Source organism: Perca flavescens, chromosome 9, assembly GCF_004354835.1.
Source record: "Perca flavescens isolate YP-PL-M2 chromosome 9, PFLA_1.0, whole genome shotgun sequence".
Lineage (NCBI taxonomy): Eukaryota > Metazoa > Chordata > Actinopteri > Perciformes > Percidae > Perca > Perca flavescens.
In genome coordinates, this window is record NC_041339.1 from 24999862 (window position 1) to 25019636 (window position 19775).

At 39.2% G+C, this 19775-nt stretch overlaps 1 protein-coding gene across 1 annotated transcript in view; it reads right to left on the reverse strand.

Annotated features, from left to right (window-relative positions):
* The window catches only part of pde4cb (phosphodiesterase 4C, cAMP-specific b), a 97023-nt gene that overhangs the window by 13702 nt on the left and 63546 nt on the right, over positions 1-19775 (reverse strand). The window contains exons 4-8 of the mRNA XM_028586689.1: positions 5091-5282; positions 2846-2882; positions 1282-1355; positions 1150-1199; positions 682-794 (exon numbers count right to left, since the gene is read on the reverse strand). Of these exons, the coding sequence (XP_028442490.1) occupies positions 682-794; positions 1150-1199; positions 1282-1355; positions 2846-2882; positions 5091-5282 (466 nt within the window). The remainder of the gene's footprint in view (positions 1-681; positions 795-1149; positions 1200-1281; positions 1356-2845; positions 2883-5090; positions 5283-19775) is intronic.

Sequence of the window (19775 nt, forward strand, 5' to 3'; positions counted from 1 at the left end):
GATTAACTCTGTCAATGGAGGGAGACGCCATTTATGAACCCGAGTGTTTTAATGTTCACACTGCAGCTGCACGTCACCTCATATGTAACTTAGATCTTTTCTCTAATACGAATTAACAAGATGCTGCTCTGCACACATGGACAGGAGCAACACAATCTGATCCTGCAGCATGTGACCTGCTTGTGATTCGTAGTTAAAAGCTAATATTAAAATAAGTCATTGTTGTCATAACAAAAGCAAACATTTCGAAGCTCAGCTCATGTAAAAGACAAGAGAAAATAAATATACTGTATATTTTTTAGTATAAATTACTCCCAAAACATGTAACACACTGATTCTGACCTCCGCTGTTATAAAATTAAAACTTGTGTCTACAGCTGAAGTTTTTATTTACTGAACTCATACATATAGGCTATCACATAACATCATTCTTTCAAGAATTTGGGCTTTTGGAGCCTTAGTGCACATGTGATTTGCTCCGTTTGATAAAGTTCCAATAGTTTTTGAAGTTTAATGTTGTATGACACAGAGGATCATGTTTCAACCACCTAATTGTGATAAACATTTTTGATAAAAAAAAAAGCATTGCTTACATACATCTTAAGATCTGTAATGAAATGTTTTGAGACAACTGACCCATTCTGACCCAACTCTATGAAGCTGACTGAAATGTCCTCTCACCTTATTGGATGCCATCTCGCCGACTGAGTGTCTCGTCTGCAGCGTCTCCAGTTGGTCCAGACACCAGTCCAGCTCTTCCAGTGTCTCCACCGCCAGCTTCTGGTAGGGCTCCTCTGAAAGGTCAGAGGTAACACATACACATGTTACAGGTCAATTGTGGGACTGCTATGAAAACATCCACATCGAGAAGTGTGCTGCCCTTGTGGAAATACAACTGAGAAATGTTGGTTAGCTTGTCGTGTTGCACCTGTCCTGGTTTAAAACGGAGCACAGAATGTTATGGGTGTAACACCATGTTTGAATTTTCATGCATTCAAATCAACAGTATAGATCCATTAAAACATCACACTCTTTTCATGTTAAGTATTATAGTAAAGTATTTTCATAAAAAGACACAAACATGAAAGTATGCATAGTTTTTATGTGATAAATCTCAGTGTCCAACCACAGAGGGATATTAACACTGACCTGTAAGACATGGCTTACACATGGGTGGCTGGTTGCTGCATGTCGGCCGCCTGGAACAAGGAACAGATTAAGTGTTAGTAGAACAGAAGAAAACAAGCAGTTAGTCATTCAGTCTGTTTTTCTTGTTCTCACTTGTTTGTTACACGATCTTGCAGATGTGTCAGAACTGCAAAGTTACTTCTCACTGTTCGTAGACTGGCAAGAACCTAAGAAGGTAAAACAAGAGAGGAATGAGTATTGGAGGTGTATGAATGGGTCAGGATGGAAACACCGGAGACATGTCCCCCTTAATATCAGGAGTAGATACTCAGTACATACAGTAGTATGTGATAAACACCTTAAGCTTGGGACAAGCTTGTGTGTGATCTTGTTCTGGTTTTGGATGTCCTCGCTTGATTCTTTTTGAGGTAATGATATCTAAATGTGTTACTTCAGACTTTGGTCCTTATCGGAGCTCAGGGAACTGCATTTACAGTTTCCTGTAATATGTCACTGAATTAAGTAGTTTGTACAGTATCTTTGATAATATGACTGGTAAGAAATTCGTCAGTTAATTAGTTAAATTTCCAACTGCAGGTGGGCCAAAAGTACATTTTAGATATTAGTTTGGAAATATAACATGAACACAGATTGTGTTAATGGGCCAACATTGTTGTTAAGTACAAAAAGAGTGTGTGGGTGTTTTCTGTGAAAAATGAACTGAATCTGTTATATTGCAAACCAGTGAGTAAGGACCAGTGAGGAGCCATGATGATTGTCTGGACAGACCCACACCTACAGTTAGACAGTATTGGTTTGAATGGAAACACCGTGCTAGAACGTGTGTACTCAGTAGTGCTCAATACTAAAGCCAATACACTTAAACCCACTGCTACAGACCAAATACAGTACAATACGGAACAGTAGGTAACAGTACCTGAGACATATACGGCTTTTCATCATTTATTAGCAACATTAAAACTTTGTAATTGCATTTTTCATAAATCTTCAGTGGATATAAATAGTGCCTTAAAAGATATCCATGGTGGACTACTCAATATGTCAGAGCAGTGCCTCTGAGGAGTTTATGTACCAAGGATATTACAATATAAATGAAGTCCATATACTAGTGAAAATGGCCTTATATTACAGTGTAATAATCAATCACATCTATGTGTTTTGCGCCATATGCACACTACAGCCCAGTCTCACGGCAGGGTTGATGGACAGCACCTGGTGCTGAAATAATGTTTTAATTACACAATTTATATTTGCATGGTTTTGAGAGATGTCTTTATGTCTGATTATGTCCTAGATTAATGGCTGGACTAATCTAACTATCGATCAAATGAATACAATTTCAGATGTAGGCAAATCTTGGTGCTGCGTACTGCAGCAGCTTCTTCTACAATGAGATGCTTTCCTGGTCAGGACTCCACTGAAGCTTTACTGACAAGAAGAGTTTAAACAACTTTTATAAATCCATTTATTACGTATGTATTGTGGTGGTGTGTTTATACTGTAAAACCGTCCCTAATGCTAAACTAAACCTTTGACCCCTGCTGTACACAGTTTCCACCAGTCACCAAATCAATGCTGGCAAATAGCCACTCGGTTGGGATTCTGTAATTCTTTACTGGTCAAATTAAATGAAAATGGCCAGTACATTTTAGAAATTCCTGGTCTTACAAAACCAGCAATACACATTGCTACTAACCTGTGCAAATGGAGTCACTATCATGTCTTCTCCATGTCTGCAAAAACCACAGACAAACACAAACAGACTTCCAGTGAAAAAGCTGTGTGCTACAAAAAAAAACACAAACACACACACAATGACAACAAATAAGTTGTCATCTTCTGAATGTGAGGGCTTTAAAGGATGAATTGAAGAGGACAGTTTGCTACGACAGATGATTGGTCTAGAATATCACACTGGACATAGGGAGAGGAGATTGTTTTAGTTATACAAATATTTCTTAGAGGCAATGATGCATATTATAGTTAACCCTCAAAGAGTCACTGCTTCAAATACGTTTAAATAAGACTGAAGCCCAGTGGAAAAACCTAAGAGGTAAGAAAAGTGGAGAACAATATTAGACTAACACTGGTGACTATCAATACTGCATCTACCCATTAAGGTTTAACTTAACCAGTCACAATAAACTTGCATTAAGTGATGTTTTTACAATTAATGACTGAAATAACATTGCAGTTTATTGTTTTGGTTCTCTGGTCTTTGGTTTTTATTAAGCTTGCAAATGGAAAACCACTGGCAGTTGTTTCCAGCAAACAAGCTCAAACAAGCTGAGTGTCTGCTACCTGTCCAACATTAAGAGGTAAGAAAAATAACAATTAATCCAAGTGATTGGTACAATTGTACTGTAGCGTTTAGCAGCTAAAGACACAGATATTTGTGTTGGTGGAGCTAAAAGGGAATATTGAAATGACTGTCATTGGGTGTCTAGAAACTCCAATGGGATGCAAATGTTGCCCTGTGTCCACTGGATGTGTAATATTTGCTAATAAATTAGCCATGACAACTTAATAACCCAATGTCAGGCCTGTGTTTCATGAGGGTCAAAAATCACTTAATGCAGGTTTAATTCTGTGCTTACAGGGTATGCCTCCAAGATATATATTTGTACAATTACAACTATGTGCAGGTGAGGAGCAGTGTTCGTGCATGAGGTGGTGGGAAAGCCAATTTTTGGAGAGGTAGAGCTTTCTGGAAGCTTTAGGGTCTCAACATGCACCTCATACCCATTCAGACCTAAAGGTATATCCATGCTGCCAGGGAAAAGTACAGTGTCAGAGTCAGCCTGCCCAGCAAACATTTTGACGTTGAATAACTGAAGATATCACTGTTTTGGGAAATCAAGACCTAAATATCAAAAAGCCAATGTGAGTTTTTATTGCACCTTATTATCAAATTGCCAAATGGTTGTACTTGTGATACAAGATCAAAATCTTTCAAATGCTTGCTGGGACTGCTTCAAAAGCTTTGCAGGGGTGATAACATTGGAGTTGAGGTAAGACGTTTGACTCATTAAAACATGACACAGAAAAGAGATGGACAGGAAAATCAGAGCAGTCTTCACACTTTGTCTCACCGAGGTAGCCAATTGACTTCCCAATGCTTCAATCCCTCCTCCCTTCAAAACAAAGGAGCAACAGCTATTTGTGGTCGAGGCCCCATTTATACCGGCTTCAAAGAGACTACTAGCTGCACAGAGAAACCATTAGCTGTATAAACAGGCAAAAACTATGTGAAAAAACTGAGCTAAGATTATAGTTTGACTGCTGTTTATACTGACAAACACGAGCTCTGCAACCAAAAACCTCTTTAAAGCCAGATGCCAAAACATCAATAATTATTGACAATAAATTCCAATGTTTCCTAGTTCCTCTAATGTAACAGCAGTAATACAATCCATGTGATCTGATGCTATGTACTGTGTATTTTACATATGGATCAAATGAAGGCATGACATGCAAAATCAGTTTCAGAGTCACAGTTTAGTTTTAGTTTTCAGTTTCAAAATATGTTTGGAAAATGTACTACGTGTATCCCATTTTGGTAACAAGAAACTGTGACAATAGTAAATTAAATGATGTATTAAGTAATTTATTGTTTGTTTGAAATGTTTCATTGTGGATGCACACTACTAATGAGTGACTTTGGAAACACAGAGATTAAGTGATTTATTAGTATCAAGGACCTAGTCTGGACACAGTTAAATAGTTAAATAAATAAATGAATAAATATCACATATCTTTAAACATTAATATGGCATTGTCAAATTACTAGGTTCTCTCAAGCCTTCCATCATCTGCTATTATCTGAAAGTTTGTTTCCCTCCAAATCAGCAACCCCCACACTATGAAATGCAACATGAGGATGAAGGCTGGTTGCTTTATTGGTGTTAAAATGATACAGAGAGTATCGTTAAAATACTCACAGGTCGCTGGCAGTGGACGAGTTGCGGGACATGGTTTTGGGCGAAAGGTCGAAGTCTGAGTCGGAGCGGTAGAGGAAGGACTCGCGGCGCTGACTGTGTGGGAAGTTGGCCTGAAGGACCAGACCAGAACTTGGGCTAGTCTGAGAGTCCAGTGGACTGCAACCCACTGACAGGCCATTCTCCACATCAAAACTACAGAGAGAGAGAGAGAGAGAGAGAGAGAGAGAGAGAGAGAGAGAGAGAGAGAGAGAGAGAGAGAGAGAATACATAAATACTATTGTTTTTACCAGAATGCTATAATATATTCCTTATTCCTATAATTTAATTATTTTGGGAGGTCTGGAATTAGGCTACCTGCTAATACCCCTACTGTTTTTAACAGTACCATGAATAATGCTACTATTACTACTACTGCTAATGTTACTAATACTACTATTACTGCTGATGCTACTAAACGAAAGCAACCATCAAGTTCATAAAGAAATATTAAAAAAACACTTGATAAAAGCAGAGTAAAAACAACATATGTAAAAATACATTTTAATTGATGACTTAATCAAGAATACTGATAGAAACCATGAATGCAACATTGACTGGCGTCATCTCTCAGCATTGCATCCAAACCCTGTGACACCCATATAAACTGATACTAATGTAACACAGCTCCTGTAGCTGCTAAGAAGAAGGATAAGACGAGGCTAAAATAAGCTACGTATAATAAAGTGGCAACAGACACAAGACAGTTAAAATTAGAAAGGAACACAAGAACAGGATGTGTATAAATATTACTAGACAGAATGAAAAATCCTCATAATAGCAAGTAGACATTAAAAGCGCTGTCTCAATGACTTGGCAGCTCTTAGCAGGATAAAAAGGTTAGATTCAAATTCTCTACCACGACTGTGAGCATCTTTTTAAACAGGTGACCTTGTAATTATTGCTTTATTGCAATCAAACGCACACACTCACACACACACATCTTTCCCTCTGCTATCTCCGTATGACGTCAACACTGACACCATGCATGGTACGTCAGTAGAGCCACTTACCCATACAACACCCCCCCACCCCTGCTATCACCCCACTGCAGCCACTGCATTGAAAGGCACCACTTTTACTTTATGTACTTAACATCTATGAGTATTCTTTTCAAAATTGGATCGTATTGGTATGATGATCAAAATGAAATTGCATTTTCAAAAATCTGCCTTTTTTGCCAGCTGGATTCAGTCCAGCTCCTGTAACCAAACATCACAGATCGACTTGGCCCTGATTTAATCCCTTTGAAATCCTTCCAATCAAGATGAGGTCAGTTTGCAGGGTCTGATTTTGATGGTTTGATATTGCAAACATTCACTAAACAAATTCCCTTTAAACCAACATTTTATTTGAATCAAACTATGATACACAGTGCAACCACAAACGAGCAAAGAGCTAAAATACAGAAAGATGAACAAAGGAGGACAGAGGAGAATTTGACTTTGAGTTTTTGTCCCTGAGGACACGGAGCGGGTGATACGGTAGTAGAGGGTTAAAGCTTTTCAACATGCAAAGTATTGCATTTTTTTTCAGCCTCACCATTGTCTGTGCCTTGCTCAAGAACACACTGACTCGACTACTGCACTCTTTTTAAAAGACTGAAAATAGCAATATTTTGGTTACAACTATTTACAATATTACTACAAGAACGTTTCATGATTGTAATTAGATTTTAAAGCACCTTTGTGTGGATACTTGAGTGGTAATTTTATGGTATTTTTGTGTATACGTTAGATCCATTGTTACCTGTTATAACTCTCCCCCTCCTTCCTCGGTCAAAACAAAAAAATACAGAGCACTGGAAAGTTGCCTCTGTTTCTATTATTAGCTCAGCTTGCCTCCAGCGCTCCAGCAATAGCAGTGCCTGATAAATGAAAGATGGTTATTATGCAATTGTTGCTGAATGAAAGACCCAATTCTAAGAAGCAGAGCAAGACAGACACAGAGTTGAGGAGGAGGAGGAGGTGAGGGTGAGCTGTATCCAGCACAGTGATGTGGCTCAGCATCTCACACCTGATTGGTGAGACATGGCAGATAGGAGGGGCAGGGCTGCAGCAGGGCTTACCTCAATGATAACACACCCACCCCACACACCTCAACCAGCCCCATTTTACACCCCACCCTCCCCCTGTTCCCCCCTCAGCGTAGTCGGCCGTGACGAGGCTCCATCAGAGGAGACCAGTGACGTCAGAGGCTATAAATAGATCCACCTGCAAGGAAAGAGGGGAACTGAGAGTCTTGTGACAGAGCTTACGTAGATACACCCCCAGAAAGGGTGCAGATGGTTTCTCCCCTCCTCATGAAAACATAAATGAAGGATTCTCTTTTTGATTTTGATTGGCTGAGTGCTTATAGATAGCTCCAAGTAGAAATTTTGTGTTTGTATATATGTGCAGAAAATGAGATGCTACATCTCAAGGGGTTATCCTGAAATAAATTCAATTCAATTCAAATACAAGACCATAGTATTTCATTTTCATTCTTATACTTTTAATTTTTTATGTTTTATTCAGCCAAAACTCAGAGTACGCAGGTCGTATGTTGAAGTACGTACGTTGCGCAAGGACACTTTGACAGTGTACATTGCCGCTGCCAAAATTGAACATAGTCAGATGAGTAATGTCCTTAAAGCGGTTATTGTTGTCAGTTGTGAATTTAAACTGTCCTTCAGATTCAAAGTCAGTTTACATTTTTGTTGATCTGTTATGTGCGTAGGTTTTACAGCCTCACCAGTAAAATTTGACCTCACTTTTTATTATGTAGAAAAGACCATTTAGACCATCATGGGACACTAAATCTTTCCACTGAACCCAGACTTACAGTATGACATACATGTTGGTGTAAGCAGCTGAAAGTGATCTATACCACCTCTATTCACTGGGATCCATTACTGGCTGCAACAATAGAATATAAATGAAGATGACTGAAAATAAATATGTTTAAATATGACAATGAATATAAATGAAGATGATGCCACTAACACCACTAAAAACAGTGAGAAAAGCAGGTGGAATAATTACATATTTCATTAAGAGTGTTTTTGGTGGCAAAAGATTTTCACGGATTTATAATCACCATTGAGCTCAGCAGCAGCAACTGCAGTTCACCAGAGCTTGCCGCTGGTCAATGGCATTCATTCCCATTCATATTTATCAGAAGCCTGTTGGCTGATAGGGAGACAGCTCCCACTACTGAGGAAAATATGGTACTGCAACATCCCATCAACAAGGCTGTAAATCTTGTCTTTTGCATCCTGATCTATCTTAACTATGTCTATGTGAGCTCTTTTTTTATCATTCCTAATGCTATTTTGTATGTAATATAATTTACAGTACAGTAAGGATGAAACCAGCTGGTGGAATACATTATGTAAAATATGTTGGAGCATACATTCCCTTTGATTGTATTTCCTCCCGTCGTGAGTATTATAGAGTAGTACTGGAAAGGCAATGGATGACAGTGATAAGGCTGGAAGGAAAAATAATGCAAGTTGTAGAACAAATGTAAAGGATATTAAACAGTAATGATACTTTTTTGCCCAACTGTTGTCCTTTCTAGCTGTTTGCCTACATTTACAGACTGTTATATTGTATCATATGCACACTGTAGGTGGAGCCCAACCAGTCTGGGTTTTTAAGACCAATACTAATATTTCCAGATTGAAGCTCCATTTTTTGTAGAATTTGCAATATTATGTCTGTGCTTTTTCTTGACTAAAACATTGATCATTGTTCATCCTATGTGACATTTAGACCATCATGACACTGTATAGGAGCATAGACTTTTACAACTACTTCTATGTCTACTACACACTTATTCTTCTTTCTATTACTACTACTACTACTACTACTACGACCACATCTAAAACTGCTTGTTATACCAGTGCTTCTGCAACTGGGTAAGACAAGCATTCTCCCAGACAGACAGGCATGCAGGCGTCTTGTTCAGTCGCAGCATACATAACAAGTTGACCTTGCTCTGTCTCCTGCCTCCAGCATTGTTTTCCATTTCTCTGACGTAAATGATGGCTCCCTTTTCTCTCTTTAACTCTGTTTTACTAAACTTTTCTTTTCTCACACACGCACATGCACACACACACACACACACACACACACACACACCCCTCAACATCCACATCCAAACCTCTGCTTCTGTTCCCTGGCCATTTAGTTTGCACTTATCACCACTCAGGATAAGTGTTTGCATATTGGTCTTTGCTGGAAGTTGAGTGATGAGATTGAATTGGGATTACAGTTTAGAGCTAAAACAACTAACCGATTAATCAAATAGTCAATTGACAGAAAATGAATTATCAACTTATTTTGGTAATTGATTAATTGTCATTTTTGGACTAAATGGGTTTGGACTGTGGGTTAATTGGACAAGACAAGTGGTTTTAAGAGTCAGCTTGTGCTTCAGGAAATTGTTATTGACATTTTCCTTTTTCTGACATTTTATAGACCAAAACATTAGCTAATTAGTAAAGAAAATAATTGGTTGATTGCAGTTACTGGTGAGATGATTGGTTTTACCAACGTTTAGGAACATATCGGTTTTATCTTCACTTTGACTTATAATGAATTTAAGGGATTACACCACACACCACAGTGAACTGTTACAGCTAGAAATGTCACTGTACCAAAGCTGTTAAACAATGACTTGCATTGATGTCACAGAGTATTTAAGTCACAGTCACTCTGATGTTAGGACATGCACAGAGCCAACATTTTTCATCCAAAGCGGACTTTATATCATCCTTATAAAGCCTTTTCTTAGGGTAAGCCTGTGTAACTGCACAAAAAAATAAAACCTTAGGATGGGAAATGCGAAATACGACCAGTTCCAGTTATTGTCCGTGCACGCACGTTTGTTAAGTGCTCATGGGAACCAGAGCCGAGGGATTTAAGGAACTTTCTGTTATGTATGTGATACAGAAAACAAGCATCAAGGCCAGATGTTATCTGATGGGGGATGACACAGGCCCAGGGTCAAAGGTCAACCCACACACATATCTACACACATGTTCCCTCCTGTTTTCTTTCCTTGTAGCGTGGGAATTGGCCAAGGGGCCTAAAGCATCACACCAGGAAGGAGGCGAGAGGTGAGGAGGAAAACAGACAAGGCAACACTTTATGAGCGAGTGAGTGAGAGAGAGAGAGAGAGAGAGAGAGAGAGAGAGAGAGAGAGAGAGAGAGAGAGAAAGAGGCTAAACTGTACTAATGATCTTACATGATTTGAAATGAGAAAAACAGCGTAAATATAAAGCAGTTATAGAGGAACCTTTTTAGTTAGAAGTGTGTGTGTGTGTGTGTGTGTGTGTGTGTGTGTGTTTAGTTTGTGCGGGAGTGAGAGAGTTCAGGGAGTAAAGAGGGTTTGTTTGCTTTACACCTCTTAAACCTATTGTACATTTGATCTGAAAACAGCAGAAAAACAACTCGCTTCCCCCTCATCCAGACCCTGCCAAACAGTTCTTTCCTTTCACTGTCACTGTGTGTGGTGCGTGTGTTTATATACTTGGCAGACAGAAAGGAGATGTTGGGCAGCAGGGCAGGAGAAGAACAAGCAGGAAACTTACTTATGCAGACCCAGATCTGTGCATATCAAAGCAAAGAGAAAATATTGTCCAACCTGTTTTCTGATTCAGAGTTTATCACAAACTAGGGCTGTGCAATTAATCAAGTTTTGATTGTGATTGCGATTTGGGCTTCTAGCAATCACAATAACAATAATCACAATACACATTACATTTTGAAAGTAAACTCTTATTTACACTTAAACCCCTCCTGAAGGCTAAACTCACTAAGCCAATGGTCAGCGAAGTCCTGTTTGTGGTATCTGACGGCATTTAAAAAACACCGTGAGTGAAGATGGTAGAGGGAGAGAATCAGCATTTGCTGAACAAGAAGGGGAAAGCAGATCCCGTTCTCTGGGAACAGTTCGGATTTGAGGAATCGGACGTGGAGCAGAAACACATCATCTGCAAGATTTGCTACACTGTGGTGTCTGCACCACAAATCTGTTTAACCACCTAGAATATAAGCACAAAGTCACGTATGACCAACTAACGTTGATAAAAAAAGAAACAGAAACAGAAGACAACCTCAATGAGTAATCACGTTAAATAATCATATTTTTAATATTCACCAAAATACATAACTACCTTGTGCAGATGAAATACATGTTTTTTCTAAAATCAATCTAAAAAAAAAATGAAAAAAAGGATAAAAGCAGTTTGATTTACCACATTGCATCAAAGGATGTGTTGTGTATTTTTCACCTAGAATCCACTCACTGCACTTCTCTCCTCATGTAAGCTAATTTTAACAAAAAAGAAAATACAGCAAAAGACAACACTAAAAAGTGTGCAGGGCTTATCCTATGACACTGATAAAAAAACATGTCACCTGCACAATGTTGTATCTGCAATCAGGGAATATTTTTCCGAAGAAAGAGGGGACATCGCAGGCTTTTGAATTCAGTATTCACTGTTGTAAGGGCTGGTTACTGTTGTTGAGGCGAGGATATTCTATATCTTAGCTCATTTGATTTATCACCCAGAACTAGTTGAATTACTGTAGTCTTACTGTATATGACTGTACTGCAGAGAGAGAAGAACATTTTCATAACATGCAAAGATCATGAAATATTTACTCTTCTTTTTAGAAAACTATTTCCACTACTGTAGTGGATTGAAGCCAAGTGCTACACCCCCATAAGGGCCCAGTTGCTCTTTCTATACACCTGAACAGCCACTGTGGATCGCTGTCCAAACAGAGAAAACACTCTCTGTCCAACATCAACATCTGATCTCAGAGCAGCTCATTTCTCTCTAAATATAGCCAAGGGGAGGAGAAGGTTGCACCGAGTCAAGCCAGCTGCTGTGTTATTTTTCTGTGTGACCTTTGACCTACAGGCAGAGAACTCCGGACTCTTGCCTTTGAACACAGCAGACCTCTGTTTTGATTGTTGCCACAGGAGAGAAAGGAAGAGAAATGGATGGAGGCTGAACGTTACAGGCCTTAATCCCTATCAGATACTGTGTGCAACCTGTACATAATGATCATTAGATTCTGAAGATTGTAGAAGTTGCAACTTTTGTGTTGTCTACTATATTTGTGTGACTACAGTATACGTGCAACCAGTTTAGTTGCGCAGCTATTCAGTGTTTCCGCACTTGTTTTATCATTATCTGTATATGCTGTCAAAGTCTTTGGTCTGATGCGACATTTGCAGCCATAAGACTGAGTGTTTTTTTGTAACCTTTATGTGCCTGTACCTACAGGTATACATTCTGATAACCCAGAGATAACGTATGAAAATTCTGGTTTTACATGTACTGTAGCTACAGATAGAGTAGACAGATCACAACAAAACCTGACAATTACCTTTTATTTTTCAAGTTACATTGTTTTATTCAGGGATTACTGTTGTTTGGTCAAAAATACTTGAGCAGGGCAGTTGTTTCCTGTCTTGGGTGTTTGAACTGTGGTGCTGTGGTGCCTTTTTGCATACTGGCCCTTTAAATATGAATGTGACTGGTGTAGTGCTCAAGTGGTTTCATTTTTGGAGTGCAGGGTGCCTCAAAGGTTGATTCAGTCCTCCGGACGGGTATCGATCGTAGAGTCTATGTTCAGTGATTAGCTCTGCCTGTCCAGCCGGGGAGAAATCCATACAGTGCTTGTTGAGCATTAACATCATTAGAAACTGGTTAGGAGGGTAACACACTGGGCCAGAACCTTCCAGAACCCCCCCCCCCACACACACACACACACACACACACACACACACACACACACAGGCAGTGTGTGATTATAGCCCCAGCAGTAGAGATCTAGATTTGGCTCCAGAATCGACCTGAAAATCAAACAAACTTACATCACACTGGTGCGCAACTGGACAGGCTGGTTCAGGGCACGGACCCACACACGCACACACACTGTCTGTCTTTGCCCAGCAACAGGCCATGCCGAGTGCTACTCTAATCATGTTCATATGCCACTAATTGGCGCCTTTCGGTATACTGTGATTGAGTCCGGCTGTAAGGCTGGAGTGTGCCTCTTCCTCCTCTAATTAGCCGAGGGCAAACCAGGAGCAGCCAATCACATCGCTGATCAGCGGGGCACGACAAGATGGAGACGACAGGGGGAGTGTGTTTTTTTGTCTTAATTGTTTTCAGGTGGTTACGTAATATAAAGAACTGTGAATCTTTCTTATTTATTATTATCATTAACAATAGTAACATGAGTTAGATTATTATTGAATATAATAAAAGGCATTGGATGGCAATCTAATCTATTTTGTATGTACATTTTATCAGGGATGCACCGATACAATACACTGGAATGGTATTGGCCCCGATACTGAACTTACTAAGGGGATCGGGTATCATCATTTATATTACTGAGCCATATTAAATACAGTTTCTTTCTGAAAGTCATTACACACTTTATTTTAAATAGTTTTTGCTGTCAGTTGAATTTATACAGTCACTGTGGACTGCCACCTCAGTTGTTAGTGTCTAAGCAATCCCAGCCTCATGTTACATTAAAATTATCCCAATGAGTTCCAGTGAGGCATAAAAATACGCGCTGGTATCGGATCAGTACTTGGTATCAGCAGAGTTGAAATATCAGAAGTGGTACTGGAAGAGAAAAAGCTGGATGGGTGCATTCCTATATTTTGCATATATCATTAATTATACAACATAATTTATTTAACAAATAATAGGTTTATGAATACACACCAAACACTAGATAATATCAGATGCCATAGATATTCATAGCAATGATACTTGTAGATAGATGCAATAGTATTTATTTTTAAAATCTCGTCTATTTACTGCAAGAACCTGAGCTTCAACATGACAATATTCGCGTATCATGTAGCATAAACTGATGACAGCATCGTTGAAGCACTCGCACACAGACACACAATCTTATCATATCACTGCAGTCTTGTAATTCTGATACAATTAGGTTGTTGAAAGTCTCCTCAGACCTTTCCCTACCTGGTATCCCGCTGTGTAGGCAGAGCCCTGAAGTCTATGTAGGTGATCAAGTTCACCTGTGACAAGCAGGCTGCATGTGGATGCCTTATTTCCTCATTTGTTTAGATATCGTAAAAGTCCATCAACCACACTATTGTCTAGTAATCCTGCATCAAAATAATGGAACAGAGCCTCTTTGTGAAGGGTTCATCAGGTTGATCATCATTCCTGAAGTCACAAGAGTCACAGAGACGTCAGTATAACACTCAGTCCACTATTCTAGCAGTGATATTCTACACAAGTACACACACAGTCACACAAACACAGTCACACTCATCTGCTGACGTCAGTTGTGGTTTCATGGCTGTCACTGCATTGCCGATCGACCAGCTCTTAGGCCTGCAATTATTCCCAACCCAATGCTCTGCTAGCTGGAGTTCTGTTTTTCCACCAAATAAGAGACTTCAACACAAAGGATGCTATGAAACACGCTAAAAAGATACAAGCCAGAAACCAGCTGGCGGAGCTTGTGGACGCATTGGGATTTCTGTTGAGGCGTGTTTGATGAAGGAACGCAGAGGAGTGACTCCAAAGACTTGAAGCAGAGGCCTCCTCTAGTTCAGCGGGTTGAGGCGTCAGCCGTGAATTGCATGAACGATTTGGGATCAAGTCCAGTGAACAGCCACTGGCACGTCAATATTTCCTGTCCTCACCCGGGGTCAAAAAAAAGCTTTGTCACAAAGTGCTCGACTATATTAGCTGAATATATGAGTTAGGTACAACATTTTAAGCATTCAATAATGGGAGGGGGTGATGGATCTTTCTAGAAATATGTATAAATAATAAAGATCTTAAGATATTTGCTGTTAACCCCTAAAGACAAAATCCCTGGAGTGGAAAACTGGAGGGATGTGTGACATCATCATGACATCACAATGCGACAGCTGTGGGGAACACTGCAGTTCATCTGAAATGGCAAGGATCCTGGACAAGAGACTGAATGAACATAAACAGACAAGAACAGCTGTCTTTGAACATCAAACCAAAAGTTACCTTCAGACATCAAATCACGGACTATGATCTGCTCTAACATGATTTTCTAATGTGTTTATAATCCAATCGAGTTTTTTAAACCAAATATAAAACAAAAAAATCCATCTCAATTTTTCCTGCCACCATACTCAATCAACGAGGAACAACTCCAGCAACACTATAAATAATATTTATTGTGAGACCACTCACAATAAAGTTATTTATACTAAAGGTAATACTGGATTTTTGACCTATTCAGACCCTTCTACATGCACCTTGGATATAGATGAAGTTGTGCCAGAAATCTCTACTGTGTTTCTACAGTGCCATATTGTATTAGTCAATTTCTTATCTACAAGCCATTTCCATGTGCTTGATTGATTTTATTTGACCACTTAAATATAAAATAGGAAACAGTACTCTGTGTCATACATTAAAATACATAAATAGTCAGGGATGACACAATAAAGCCCAAAGACTTATTTCCATTGTGGTCCCTATAAGGGCAGGGGGAGAAGTGGCAGCAGATCACACATCAATCATTCATCATACATTAAACAAATTCATCCATGTTATACAAAAAAGAAAAAAAACAATAAAAATAGGTAATGACTATGATTGGCACCTAAGCCATACTTTCAAACCCTGTTTAAAACTGCCTATGCTTCGGACTGTCTTGAGTGTACCAGGTAACCGGTTCCAAAGTTCCAGCATAAAGAAAAGATTTTCTGTTTGCCCAGATTAGTTTTAACTCTGGGGGGTACAAAATCTGTTGAGCTACCCCTAGTGTACCTGTGAACTTCATTTACTCTATTAAATATTTGGGAACATCTCAATAAACAATTTTATGTACCATACCCGGCTGCAACTGAGGGGGAAACACTTAAATCAAAGGATATAACCCACGTTGTTTGGCAGAATATGTAGTGCTCTTGAGATTGGTCACCATACTGAATCAGTCACTGAAGTTGCATAGAATTCAGTGTGGGAAGCAACAACCACCTTAGTCAAACCCATCAGATTCATATCTCTGAGAACTGGGATACACAAGGCAAGAGATGCCTGTGACAAGTATGGAAATAAACTAAAACAGATGGCACTGGAATCTGTGGAGGGAGAAATACTGTACATCAGCACTGTCAGTACAGGTGAGTAAAACCTAACCAGTTGCAGTGGTATAATGAGATCACTGATACGGTCAGATGGTACTCACAGATGACTCGTACCCACGGTGAGCCCGAACCAGTGGTGTAGTCTATGTGATACGCAGGTATATGCAGTATACTCAATAAGAAAGCTCCAGGATTACCATACTTATACCTACTTAAAAATGTGTAATGACACACAACAACATACTTTCCATTATATTTTTGACATATTTTGAATTGTCTTCTGTGTTTTTCTTTTCTTTGCATAGGCTAAATAAAGGTATTTCAGCTGTCAATTGGTGCATAAAAGTGTATCAAAATGCAGGAAAGTCTTTGACGCACAAAATTTCCCTGGGGGAGGGCACCCAGACCCCACCGCCCCAAACATATACAGTATATATATACAATACAGTATAGCCACTGCAATACATTAGACTACAACACTGGCCCGAACTAACGTGACTCTTCATTTACACTATGTTCCAACATGCTGGCAGCTAGTGAGGACCTTTGACCACATGTAGAGTGAGCTGTGCATCACGTCACAGTTTGTTGACATGGGCTAAGGCCCGGAGGGCTGGCCAAACTGCTGTGACACCACCAAAGGTCAAATCTAATTTCTAAACTGTTTGGAGGGACAGGCTGTATACAGATGGCATGAAAAGTCAGAAGATACCTGCGTAGAGAGTATATGAGTTAAACTGATATTTGGCTCAGATATCAGCAGGCCACTGGTATGCTGATCTGACGAAGGTTTGATGTTCGAGGTTTCTGTCTGACTTGAGCCATATACACACAGACAGCGAATGTTGATAGAACATTTTCTTATTATTTAGTTCATTCACTTAATTGCTCATCATGTTATAGTAAATGCCATCTTCATTTAGGGGTCAGAAATGTATCAGTTTCATTTGCTGATAGTTGTAGGGAGTCATAAGTCGTGGGAAGTTATTCTTACTAAGTGTTGTTAGCTTAAAACTTATTTCATCAGTATGATTTAGAGCTTTTGTGGTTTCAGGCTGTGAGAATATGTCCCCACCCAGCCCAAGAGTTTCCATACATATTTTAGTCTAAAAAAAATGAGCACAATGCATCACACAGAAAGGAGCAAGAGTAGCCTTTATCGGTGTAGCTGACTGCAGTCGTCAGCTACACAAGACAAGACATTTATATCAACACTACTATGTTTGTATTGCTTTGACATAGGTTGAAAAGATTTGCCAGCAGATATGTCAGTTTTACGCAAAAATATGTGCAGGCACCTTTGTCACTGTGGCCAAATCTCAGACCTCCAACACACACTCAGAGTTAGCAAAGCTGTTCCCTAAGCCTTCCTTTTCCTAAATGTGCAGCTTCAGGTTAAAAAAAACCTGTGAATTATATACTATGTTAAACTTAAAAATACAAACTGGTTGACCTCTTACAACTTCATGAATATACATAGTGAGAAACTGCAGTTAAAAAAAATACACTGTGGTTTATTTTATGTTTAGGTTAATGGGAGAAAAAGGGTGTTGTTAATTATTCAAACACTGACCAGATCCTTAAATACTCCCATGAATACTAAAACACAAACGGCTAAGACCCAGTGAAGTTCTGTGGAAGTACTATAAACTGTGACGTGTTTAGTGTGTTGTTTTACAGGCAGCGAAGAGCACAAGGCTGCACATACATGAGACATTTCATTATGAATGTCACCAACATGCAAAGAGCAAAACGCCTCTGACCACAGGAACTAAATCCTGTCTGCCACCACCTTCAAGAAATATCACATCTGAGCTCTAATTTCACCGAAGAACAGGTGTAACAGTAATGGAACACAGGACGCAGTTGAGGATAAACCCACCTAAACTAAATAATCAGCATCAGACTAGCAATGAACAGATGGCAGGTGTCCTTCAAATGGAAAAATAAAAAAATGTGTATATTCTAATTTATGTTGGTTATGTATGGCTTCTTATGGCGGCTGTTGGGTTGCTTTGATCTTACAGTGCTGAGTAACTTTGGTGACTGCTGAAAACATAAAAGTAGAATCATTGTTATTATTATTACTACAAGACAGACAGGGTCCAAAATCAGCACCCGCCACTCAGTAGATGTGTGCACGTTGGCGCATAAAATTAATAAGGCCAGCCGCCATTGGCGGGTTGCTCATCTAGGCCTACTGTACTTCACCGCAAACTCTCATCACTACAACACATGAGTTGATTAACCATATTTTGTTTTGCATCGACTCTGCACATTGGTGGCGGCATGCAATGTATGACCGTCAATTTTAGCTCAGCAAAAAAAGAAGCGTCCACTTTCCAGGACACCTGGGAGACCTTTTTAAGGTAATTTAGTAAAAATCCAAATAAACTTTACAGATCTTTATTATAAAGGGTTTAAACAATGTTTTCCATGCTTGTTCAATGAACCATAGAAAATTAATGAACTACAGGCGGTAGGCAATTAAGGTCACAGTTATAAAAAATAAGTAAAGTAAAGAGACCTTTCTACTGACTCTGAAAAACACCAGAATATAGATATCCAGGGTCCCTGCTAATCTGCGTGAATGTGCTTTAGGCATGCTGAAAGGAGGCATGAGGACTGCAGATGTGGCATGGACAACACATTGCAATGTCCGTACTGTGAGACGCCTAAGACATTGCTACAGGGAGACAGGAAGAATGGCTGATCGTCCTCGCAGTGGCAGACCATGTGTAACAACTCCTGCACTTTGTTCAGGGACACATTATTCCATTTCTGTAGGGCTGTCCTCGACTAAAGAAATTCTTAGTCGACTAACACTTATACAATTTTGTCGACTAATCGATAAGTTGATTTAATTGACAGAGCTGTGCGCTTTGAGAGGTGGTTAAGACTAGAAAAGCACAATATAAATGTAGTTAATTAACCATCTGTAAAACTGAGTTTCTCCACAATTAATTCTTCAAAAGCACCACTTTAAATCTTGTGTTCACCATAAATGTGCTCATAAGTTTCTTGGAAATGAGTAATTAAGCATGAATAAGCATAAAAAATGACTAATCGACTAAAGAAATCTTAGTCGACTAAGACCAAAACGACCGATTAGTCGACTAATCGACTAAGAGGTGGCAGCCATACATTTCTGTTAGTCACATGTCTGTGAAACTTGTTCAGTTTATGTCTTAGTTGTTGAATCTTTTTATGTTCATACAAATATTTAGTGAAGTTTGCTGAAAATAAAAAATAAAAAAGCAGTTGAAAGTGAGAGGATGTTTAGTTTAGTTAGTAACCCAATTCTTTAAGTGATCCTCACTGTCCACCATTGCTCAGGTTGCCCTTACTCTTTCTATAAAGCTGGGTACAGAATTTAGTGCTAACTGCAAAGAGAGTCTGCAAGTATGGGGCGGCCCTGCACATTGCCGGAAGAGATCAACCTAAAAGGAAAAATGAAGAGCATGCTGAAAGTACAGTTAAAAGAAAATGTACAGAGAAGTTGCGCTTCACAGATAA